This window comes from Bufo bufo, chromosome 2 (assembly GCF_905171765.1).
Source record: "Bufo bufo chromosome 2, aBufBuf1.1, whole genome shotgun sequence".
NCBI classification, from domain to species: domain Eukaryota; kingdom Metazoa; phylum Chordata; class Amphibia; order Anura; family Bufonidae; genus Bufo; species Bufo bufo.
In genome coordinates this window covers 652,511,126-652,523,189 of record NC_053390.1, presented here as the reverse complement: position 1 = coordinate 652,523,189, position 12,064 = coordinate 652,511,126, and the positions used below count along the sequence as shown (strand labels likewise).

General features: G+C 41.0%; 1 protein-coding gene across 1 annotated transcript in view; it reads left to right on the top strand.

Annotated features, from left to right (window-relative positions):
* Positions 1 to 12,064, top strand: part of SH3D19 (SH3 domain containing 19) — a 141,195-nt gene that overhangs the window by 106,356 nt on the left and 22,775 nt on the right. Inside the window, exons 9-11 of the mRNA XM_040418538.1 lie at positions 8,509 to 8,609; positions 8,767 to 8,825; positions 9,292 to 9,541. Of these exons, the coding sequence (XP_040274472.1) occupies positions 8,509 to 8,609; positions 8,767 to 8,825; positions 9,292 to 9,541 (410 nt within the window). The remainder of the gene's footprint in view (positions 1 to 8,508; positions 8,610 to 8,766; positions 8,826 to 9,291; positions 9,542 to 12,064) is intronic.

Genomic DNA, 12,064 nt, shown 5'->3' with positions numbered 1-12,064 from the left:
GATAACCATCGGGCCACTGCTCTGCTGTGGCAGCGGCCCGATGCTTGAATGGTAAACTGAGGAAGGGAGCTCCCTCCACCATCGGGGCCACTGCGCTGCTGTAGCAGTGTTGCTATGGTTACTGTGGCAACCGGACGCCTTCACATTGTCATGGTATAGCTGAGCCTGATCAGGCTTACTGTGAATGACAATACACTGCAGTACACTATACAGTTTATTGTAGAGGCATCAGACCCACTGGATCTTCAAGAACCAAGTGGGTCTGAGTCAAAGAAGTGTAAAAAAAAAAGTGAAAAAAAAAAATCTAACTTCTTCCCATATCCGCACATATAATTAGTTAAAAATGTAAAAAATAAAAAAATCTAAACATGTTTGGTATCTTTACTTCCATAACGCCCTGATCTATAAAAGGATCACGTACCTTTACCTCACGGTGAACAACATAAAAAATAAAAACTATGATGGAATTGCAATTTTGCCCACCGCACTTCCCACAAAATTATATAAAAAGTGATCAAAAGAGTCATATGTACCTCAAAATAGTACCAATCAGTCATCTCATCCAGCAAAAAATGAGCCCCTACCTACAATCGCCCAAAAAAAAAAAAAATGGCTTTCAGAAAATGGAAACACAAAAACATCATCAAATGCGTTTATTGTGTAAAAATTTTAAAAATGCATATACAGTATTCTCACAAAAGTGAGTACACCCCTCACATTTTTGTAAATATTTTATTATATATTTTCATGGCACAACACTGAACGTATGACTCTTTGATACAATGTAAAGTAGTCAGTGTACAGCTTGTATAACAGTGTCAATTTGGTGAGCCCTCAGAATAACTCAACACACAGTCATTAATGTATTAATGCCTAAACCACTGGCAACAAAAGTGAGTACACCCTTAAGTGAAAATGGCCAAATTGTGTCCAAAGTGTCAATATTTTGTGTGGCCACCATTATTTTCCAGCACTGCCTTGACTCTCTTGGGCATGGAGTTCACTAGAGCTTCACAGGTTGCCACTGGAATCCTCTTCCACTCCTCAATAATGACAAACACAGAGCTGGTGGATGTTAAAGATCTTGCGCTTCTCCACCTTACTTTTGAGGATGCCCCTCAGATGCTCAATAGGGTTTTGGTGTGTAACATGCTTGGCCAGTCCAGCGCCTTTACCCTCAGTTTCTTTAGCAAGGTAGTGGTCATCTTGGAGGTGTGTTTGGGGTCGTTATCATGTTGGAATACTGCCCTGCGGCCCAGTTTCTGAAGGCAGGGGACCATGCTCTGCCTCAGTATGTCACAGTACATATTGGCATTCATGGATCCCTCAATGAACTGTAGCTCCCCACAGCCGGCAGCACTCATGCAGCCCAAAACCATGACACTCTCACCACCATGCTTGACTGTAGGCAAGACATACTTGTCTTTGTACTCCTCACCTGGTTGCCGCCACACACACTTGACACCATCTGAAACAAATAAGTTTATGTTGGTCTCATCAGACCACAGGACATGGTTCCAGTAATCCATGTCCTTAGTCTGCTTGTCTTCAGCAAACTGTTTGCAGGCTTTTTTGTGCGTCATCTTTAGAAGAGGCTTCCTTCTGCGATGACAATCATGCAGACCAATTTAATGCTGTGTGCGGCGTGTGGTCTGAGCACTGACAGGCTGACCCCCCCACCCCTTTAACCTCTGCAGCAATGCTGGCAGCACTCATACATCTAGTTTGAAAAGACAACCTCTGGATATGACGCTGAGCACATGCACTCAACTTTTTTGGTTGACCATGGTGAGGCCACATCTGAGTGGAACCTGCCTTGGTAAACTGCTGTATGGTCTTGGCCACCATGCTGCAGCTCAGTTTCAGGGTGTTGGCAATCTTCTTATAGCCTAGGCCATCTTTATGTAGAGCAACAATTCTTTTTTTCAGATCCTCAGAGAGATCTTTGCCATGAGGTGCCATGTTGAACCTCCTGTGACCAGTATGAGAGAGTGTGAGAGCGATTACACCAAATTTAACACCCTTACTCCCCATTTACACCTGAGACCTTGTAACACTAATGAGTCACATGACAACATGGAGGTAAAATGGCTAATTGGGCAAAATTTGCCTATTTTCACTTAGGGGTGTACTCACTTTTGTTGCCAGCGGTTTAGACATTAATGGCTGTGTATGAAAAGTAGAAATGGAACGAGGGCACTCAATAACTAAAGGCGTATGGACATCAATACAAACGAGCAGGTATTGAAAAATGTCACTCTTGACTTGTAAAATGGCATATAACATAGAACATAGGATCATACAAACATAAATCAATAAAACATCAAATCAATATAAATCCATAAAACATTAAAACAATAGAGCATAGGGACCTCTATAGAGCCTCTTATCCTTGGTTCAAAGAAACCTCTTTTACAGATGTGGACATTGTTCAAATTGTAGAGTCACTTCATTCCCCAAAAAAACATCTAAAGTAGCTTCCACACAAAACACATTTAGTATGGATATCAAAGAAGTGTTGACATGTGACTCTACAGATGTCATATACCTCTTACAATGCACTTGCCAAAAGCAGTACATTGGGAGAACGAAGAGGACCCTCAAAAAGAGGATAGCGGAGCATGTAGCAAATATTAGAAATGGATATGAGTTACATTCTGTGTCAAAGCATTTTAAGGAACAACACAATTGTGAACCCTCTACCCTGTCCTATATGGCATTAGAAAAGGTCAAGAGGCCTTGGAGGGGAGGGGATCACATAGCACATATGTCCAGAATTGAGTCCAAAAGAATATTTGACTTCGATACCTTGATTCCAAAAGGCTTAAATGCGGAGATGGAGATGTTTGGATTTCTATAGGTCTATTGGGGTGGATGCCTTTTGGGGACAGGACGTCGAGGTCTGGCTGTCTAACAGCACCCCGATTTCTCCTCCCCGATAAGTATCCAACCCCTGATCCAGCCTCTCGTCTCCTCATTTGATTCCTCATTTGATCCCCACCTCCTTCTCGTTCCTCATCATCCATGAGTCTCTATAGATACTCCAGTAATATCGCTTGACTAAACAATATATGAAAATTCGCGCAAAAAAAACGCACTTGCGTTTTGATTAATAGAAACCACGTATGCACTTTTGACCAATAGGACGGCCTTTTAGATTAATGGGGGTGTCATACATATATATTTATATTTTTTTTTTATATACTTCTATTTTTATTCATTTACAATTTCTTTTATATTTCTATATTTTACATACGTTGCTTATGTTATATAAGTTGGAATATTCCACATATATGGACTTTTAAATATATGAGAAGTGCTATACCAAAAGGAGGAATCCATTTCCGGGTCTTATGGTCATCTCACTGTCCCAGCAACCATTGCTCCACCCTTTGTACCATATAAAAGGGAGCTCTTGACATTCCCTGTTCAACCACTGAGGAAGGGGCATGTCAGCCCCTAAACGCGTCTGGTACTGAACAGTGAGAAGACCTTTTGTAAAAAGATCTTCGTGAGCCAGAGGAGATCTGCAGTTTTACATTTGACAGCATTTTGCCTAGCACTGCTACATCTCTGGTCCGGGCATTAGGACCCAGCACACTGCTATTACTTCCATCATATTGCTATCACTGCAGACCATATGGGACACTGTGTAGGTCCTTACAGGGTTACGTTAATCATTTACAGCGTGAGGGCTGTAACAGCGTGGAGTGGCAAAAGCACCGAACCCCCAGCGCTTCTAATCGGATGGGACAGCGTGGAGCGGTAAAGTACCCTAATAGTGTTTACATCTGACTGTCCACCCAAATAGAGCACTGGCTACCCCTCATATGAAGGGTCCGAACTATAGTTTATTCAACTAGAGCTCCTTTAACCAGAGCATTCCATTTTCATTTCTACTTTTCATATACAGTTTTCTTCAGTATTGGTGGATACTGAGAGGTGTGCACCAGTCCATATTCTAAGACAGTAGGAGAAGCCGCTGACTATTTCTATTCTGAGGGCACACCAAATTTACACTGTTATACAAGCTGTACACTGACTACTACACATTGGATCAAACTCTCATATCTTCAGTGTTGTCCCATGAAAATATGTAATAAAATATTTATAGAAATGTGAGTGGTGTACTCACTTTTGTGAGATACTGTACAGGGCTGGGGAGTCGGAGTCGGAGGCAATTTTGCATACCTGGAGTCGGCAAAAAATTAACCGACTCAGACACCTACTAGATTTAAATGGAATAAAATAAAATAAAATACAGTAAGTTTAAATGTCCCAATTCACAAAAAATTCGAATTAATTACCATATTTTTCGCCCTATAAGACGCACCTGCCCATACGACGCACCTAGGTTTTTGAGGAAAAAAGGAAAAAAAATATTTTTAACCAAAAGGTGTGCTTTTTGTGGGTTTTGAACTAATGGTGGTCTGTGGATGACACTATTATGGGGCATCTGTGGATGGCACTGTTATGGGGGCATCTGTGGATGGCACTGTTATGGGGGCATCTGTGGATGGCACTGTTATGGGGGCATCTGTGGATGGCACATATATAGCATCTTATCTTATGTGTCATCCACAGATCCCCCCCATAACAGTGTCCCTGTGTAGTGAATGGGGGCCGGCATCTGTTTCTGTAATGGCAGCGGGGCCCGCTGCCTGCTTGATTCATAAAGTGGGCGGAGCAGGTGCGTGACGTAGTGAGCTACACTAAGAGCGCCCACCCGGCCTCCTGACTGCCAAAAAGTTAGTAGTAAGTAGTACAGCGCTAGATTTAAGATGATTGGAATACTTTAACAATACCCACAAGTTAGATATGATTACAGTATACTACAGTGAGCGGGGCCCGGTGTAGTAGAATACAGTGACTGCATCGGGCCCTGCTGCCATTACAGAAACAGATGCCGGCCCCCAGCCCCTCCTCCCTCTCAGCCTATTCACCGGACGGTCGCAGCATTCGCCCCATAAGACGCACTGCTATTTTTCCCCCACTTTTGCGAAAAATACGGTACTTCTCTACTGTAAGAATAAAGGCCAATGCATGCAGTGCGTCACGTTACCGCAAAACGAACACGTTAAGTGACCATGAAGAAGCATGCTTTTCATATGCTTCACTATATGGCACGCAACGCACAGTTAAGGAGCGGCAATACTTATACTTTTCATTGTGTTGTGTTCCGCTGTTACAGGGAACGCAACGCCCATGGTTAACCTAGCCTCTCACTGATAACTGATTAAGTAAATATGTTTTTTGCAGGACTAGACACTTGTATAAGTGAAGGGAATGGATATTCAATAGCTCAAGACTGAAGCTGTAAACCATTTGAAAAACTGCTGTCATTCAGCTAAGGCTATAAAACCTTGTAAACTCAGATTGTTAGCTTAAAGGGAACCTGTCACCTGGATTTTGTGTATTGATCGTAGGTCATGGGTTGCTAGATGACCGCTAGCACATCCGCAATACCCAGTCCCCATAGCTCTGTGTGCTTTTATTGTGTAAAAAAAACATTTTGATCCATAAGAAAATTAACCTGAGATGAGTCCTGCATGTGAGATGAGTCAGGGACAGGACTCATTTCAGGTTAATTTGCATATGTATCAAATCTGGTTTTTTACACAATAAAAGCACACAGAGCTATGGGGACTGGATATTGCTGATGTGCTAGCGGCCAACTAGCAACCCATGTCCTCAGCTCTATACACAAAATCCAGGTGACAGGTTCCCTTTAAACTTTAAACATGACTATGGGATTCTACTAGGGAAATCATGTTTTACAATAAATGCCCCTTCCTGGATCCTCCCACTGCCCTATCTTCAGCAGAAGATCAGCACACAAAGGAGAAGGCAGCGGCTTCCTAGCCAGTAGTTCTGTGGTAATGACATGTATGTTGCCTTTCTTTCCTTCAAGGAATGTATAAAATACATTCGCATATTAAATACAGAGGAGTAGGAGTTGGAGTCAGAGCATTTATCTACCGACTCCACAGCCCTGATACTGTATAGGCATCACTGTGTCCGTAACAACTTAATGTATAATAATAGCATGTGATCCAACCTGTCTGGAGAACGCCGTAAAAAAATAAAATAAAAAATTTGCCAAAAAAATATTTTTTTTTATCACCTTACATCACAAAAAGTATAATACCAAGCAATCAAAAATTCATATGTGCCCCAAAATGGTACCAATCAAACCATCATCTCTTCCAGCAAAAAATGAGACCCTACCTAAGACAGTCGCCCAAAAAATAAAAAAATATGGCTTTCACAAATCGGAAACACAAAAACCATGATTTTTTTAAAAAAAAAAAACATTTTTAATTGTGTAAATCCAAAATAAAAAATAAAAAAAGACATATTAGGTATCGCAGCGTCGATACGACCTGCTCTATAAGAATATCACATTATCTACTCTGTTAGGTGAACATTGGAAAAAAACTAAAACTAAATATATATATATATATATATATATATATATATATATATATACACACACAGAATGCACAACTACCTCTAGTAAAAGATTTATGTACTGCAGGAATAACCCTAATATACGGTATGCGTGTGTATGTATGTGTGTGTGTGTGTATGTGTGTGTATATATATATATATATATATATATATATATATATATATATATATATATATTTAAATGACAGCACTCTCACAAAAAATGATTGAAAATAAAAACACTTTATTTACCCCTGAGGTCGCAACTAAGGATTAGCAAACTTGTCTTTCAAGTTTGGCATACAAAGTTCAGGTTATGTAAGAATTCTGTTATGGCTACCACGGACCATAACTAAGGGTCCATTCACACGTCCACATAATGGGTCCACATCCGTTGCGTAATTTTGCCGAAGTTGGGACCGCAAAAGATGCGGACAGCACCACCATGTGCTGTCTGCATCCGCACTTCCGTTCCGCGGCCCAGCAAAAAAAATAGAGCATTTCCTATTCTTGTCCGCAGCCATGGACAAGAATAGGCATTTCTATCATAGTGCCGGCCATGTGCGGTCCGCAAAATGCGGAACGCACATGGCCGGTGTTCGTGTTTTGCAGATACGCAATTTGCAGACCGCAAAACAGTTGCGGAAGTGTAAATGGACCCTTATGGTCCATGGTAGCGAAATCCATAACGGAATTATTAGATAACCTAAACCTTGTATGCCGAACTTGAAACACAAGTTCACTCAACACTAGCCGCAACGTTTTAGCTCATAGCTTGAAATGAGACTCTGTGAATGAGCTGAAAACGGTGTGACCACAGGAGTGAATAAAGTGTTTGAGAGTGTTGACATTTTTTATATATATATATATATATATATATAATCATTTATCAAACTGGTGTAAAGTAGAACTGGCTTAATTGCCCATAGCAACCAATCAGATTCCACCTTTTATTTTTCACAGCTTCGTTGGAAAATGAAAGGTGGAATCTGATTGGTTGCTATGGGCAACTAAGCCAGTTCTACTTTACACCAGTTTTGATAAATCTCCCCCACTGTGTACTTATATGTGTACATAGCATTGCATGTCGTCACACTGTAAGTGACCACTCACTGTGCGGACTGCACACAATACTGTATTCAGAAGAGAGTGCAGGTAGTGAGAGCTGTCAGTAATGAGATCTATATCCTGCTTATAACGCCTGGTTCTGACTGTAGATCGCTGCACTACCGTTATCAGCAGAAATATCTATTGTGTCTACAAATAATGGATTTTCTACAGAGTGGAAAGTGAGAAATAGATCTGCTGATTACAGACTGTAGCATACCTTAAGACTCACCATGTTGTGGATTGGAATGAAATCTGACTACCAAGTTACTTGGTAATTCCAGCAGCCTATATGTAAGTGGCTGATAGCTGTGCTATGTAACAGAATGTGAGGGCGGGGCAGCAGAGCTTGTGCTGGTGCATGTGAAATCAACAGGAACACGTACTGAGCAAAACTCAGAGCATTTCTGAGTGCTTGTGAAGCAAAGCTGATACCAGTAAACAAACAAGTGCAATTTTATTATGTGCTGCATTACAGTAAGATATGGGCTTATTGATTTTTTGTGCACAAAGGTGTCCATAGCCTTTAGGGCATCATAGTGTACCCTAATATGTGTCTTTTACAGTCTACTAATAATGGAAATGCAGCTCAGTGCCTTCAAGGCAATCTAATAGACATAGTAGGAGCTACTTTTAGAATGACAGTAGGCTTCACCCTCCCTGGGGAGCTGCACAAGTTGCACATATGGTATTTCCTCCTGCCTGTGCTTTATACAAATATCTGTCTTCTTACATTTAAATGTGTTTTCATACAATAAACATGTATAGATGTCATAAATATCTGATCTCGAGGGTGGGTCCATTAGCTGAAACCTCCAAAATCCCAAAAAAGGGGATCCTGTGTTTATACAGGAGATGTGGCTGCATGTGTGAAGTCGCTCTCCAATGTACTCCACTCTACCAGTATCTCAATACCTAATAAAGTAGTGTAATAGTATTCTCCGCTTACAGCATGTGAAGAACTTCAGGCGCCTCCACCTCTTCCTACTGAAAAACCAGTTGGGAGCCTATACAATAAACCAAGTGCAAGGGCACGCCCTACAGTCAGAAAGGTAGGTTTCATGTATTTATCTTTATTGCAGCTTTTGTCTTCTGATATATGATGGCACTGTTTCTGAAATATTGTTGTCTGTGGTGTTGCGTAGTACAAGGGTGTAGGACTGTCCGGGATTAATTTATGCACTTGAGTATTCTTTATGTCTTTTTCAGGACTGGGAACAATTTGACAATGCAGAAGAGACTTGTTATAAGCCGGTACTACCTACCAGGTAGGGATGCATTAAGATGACATAATGGGTGTTTTGATCAAGTGTGCCATTGTACATTGTCATTCTTCTAAAGTTTCCAATTCATATTAACTAGAAAAAGAGGGAAATCAGAACCTCAGTGTTGGACTGATTTCCTTGTGCTACATTTTAGGCTACTTTCACACTAGCGGCACGGACCTCCGGCAGGCTGTTCCGTCGGGTGAACAGCCTGTCGGATCCGTCCTGCCGCTAGTGAACGTGTGCCCCCGGACTGCCGCTCCGTCCCCATTGACTATAATGGGGGCGGAGTTTCGGCGGAGGCACGGCAGCGCATGGTGAGAGGCTGCCGGAATAAATGTGTCTGACATCCTGCCGGAGGTCCGTGCCGCTAGTGTGAAAGTAGCCTTATACCCGGCCATTTTCATATGCATTTCATGTTCTTTTTTTGAGACTTTATTACTTCATTTTACTCTCTATTCTGATCTAGACCAATTGGCGTTAAAGTGATGGACACTCCACAGCCACAGAAAGGACCACCTGGAAGACCTCCGCCCCCTAAAATCTCCAAAAATGCCTCAAATCGAGATGCCTTTCCCCGATCAACCTCTGATGTGGGCATAGGTGCAAAACATAACTCATCTGGCCTCAACAGATCAAAAAGTCAAGTGTTAAAAAGACAGCAACCAGATCTACCTCCTCGACCTAAACCTGGACATCCTCTATATAATAAGTACACGGTGAGGCCCCTGTATTACCAATTGTCTCTTCTATAATCGTTTACGTTTTATGTATTCAACTGATCGAAACATTTGTATCCTACTAGCAGAATCATTGTGCACTGATGCAGGGATTTCCTGCTCTGAGGTAGAAAGAGGTGCTTTATAGATGGGTTATTGTGTTTCACTTTACCTTGACGCTAAGGCAGATGAATTGCTCAAAGGCATAGATTGCATCTATTAGGGGGGTTTTGAATAAACAATCCTTCTTGCATTCATTCGATCAATCCTTCCCCCTCATCAAGTACATTGCTTGCTGGCAGCACATCCCTTCCTTACGCAGGGAGGTGCGCTGCCGACAAACAGTCATAAAAGACGCAATCAATGACAAAGCAGCATTTTCTCATTTGTCAGCTGACCACTGGGTAAGTTTATACGTGGAACTGATCAGGAAGGAATTATTGGCCCCTGTAAAAGAGCCTTTAATCATTCAACGGATGTGATCATTCTGCTATACCCTAGGAAATCAAGGGGATTGTTTTTTTTGTTGCTGGTAAGGGCAGTCTGCATATGTTTTTGCTGATAGTTCGGTTGTTGCTATGACAGAAATTGAAGATAAAAATATTCTGACTGGAATTTTATCAGTAGATGTAAACCACAAGGCAGCTCTGATGCAGGCAAAAGTATCCTTTGGTCAGGGTCACATTGTTTATTCTGCGGCACAAGGGAAAGGGTTTTAAACAGAATTTTCATTTTTCGCTCCTGACCTATGTTTTCATGTAAATTCCACAGCAATGGATAAAAGAGTAGAATATGCTGTACTATTCTGTTTCTTCTCATCTCGCTGGGTATTTTGCTAAACAATGTCAGAAAATATCTCCATCATTAGTTTTTGTGGAAATAATATTAAAACTTTTATATTCCACCATGTTGAGGGTCACGATCATATGTTATTCAATGGAAAAAATGGTATAAAAAAACCTACATATAAAAATGTAATCGTAGTTTTATTACAGCAATAATCAGCTGTGTTTCTGCCCAACATGACGGGGGTTGCAATCAGTGGCTTTGGGGCATTTGGCCCTCGGGGATTCTTTCCTGGCGAATCTGACATTGGATGTGAAGATGTGCTACTACATGCTGGGTGGTATAGATGTCTAGAAATCATATGATGGCCATTGTTGTACAGTTATGGCGCTGACCTACTGCTGTAAATGTACAGATAGGGATGGGGAGGGCAGAACTTGTGTGTATTACAGCTGACACTCTGCTGCTAAAACATGGATTGGACGTAAATGCCCAGAATAAAATCCTTTAAATGCCTTGTTCAGTTGCGACCATGTCATCTGTGGTTAGACAGAGGGAGGGGAATGCATAAAAACCCCAGCACCCAGGTCTGCCTTGTGTGAGCCTATTATGCCCTGCCGGAGGACTTATTATGGAAAAAATCTAAACATTAAAGTACACATAATTGGTATCACCGGAACTGTAATCACCCGTAGTATAAAATTAAAGGGGTATTCAAGTTGCATATCCTAATTTTTTTTTTAAAAACACACTATCCTTACTGTATACTGTACAACCACTAACCCTATGGGATGCTCTTTCCAAATATTCCCTGTTTCCATTGTATTCAACATGTTAACTCCCCCTACTGTCCATTGCTAGTGTAGGGTGTCATGGCCTCTTTACTGGTCACTCCTTAAACTACATTTCCCATAATCCCCAGCAGCACTGTTGTCCTTGTACATGTTCACAATCTCGCTAGCTGCTAGCAGAGCTAAACCCCTTCATGAGCATGGTCGTGTCAGTTTGCAAAGAATGTATGCGTATGTTCGACCATGCGAATGACTACAGTTCGTAACCTGTGGAAATGCAGAGTAAACATTACCTAGGGAGGACTACAAAGGTTTTTTTATTTCCTAGAGAAAACAAGGCAAAGCAACAATAACATAAGATCAACTTGGTGTTACTGGAATACCCCTTTAACATGATTTATTCCGCAAGATGAACGCTGTACTCATCCTCTCTCCCAGAAAAAGGAATATTAGTCCTATGTACCCAAAAATGGTACCAATGGATACTCTTCAATTCCTGTTCCTGCTAAAAATATTCCCTGATACAGCTCTGTTAACAGTCTGAAATAAAGTGTCATGGCTTTCAGAAGGGGGCAACAGAAAATAAATGATTTCTTTTTTCTTTTTAAAGTATCTTTATTGTGCAAAACTAGTAAAACATAGAAAAGGTATTGCCGTAATTGTAACAACTCATGAAATAAAGATGGCATGCAATTAATACAGCATTTTGAATTATATAAAGCAAAACCCAAGAGGCAATGGTGAAATTGCTCTTTGTGCTCTGTATTTGGTCGGTGGGAGATCAAAACTAAGAGATGCAGTTGAAAGTCACAAATCATCCCATAAAAATGAAGCCCTTATACAGATACATTGATGAAAAAATTAAAATGTTGCCGCCTTAAAGGTGTTGTTTGAGTTACATGAAACTTTGCTGCATGCCAGTACATTGTATAATAGAAAAAATAAT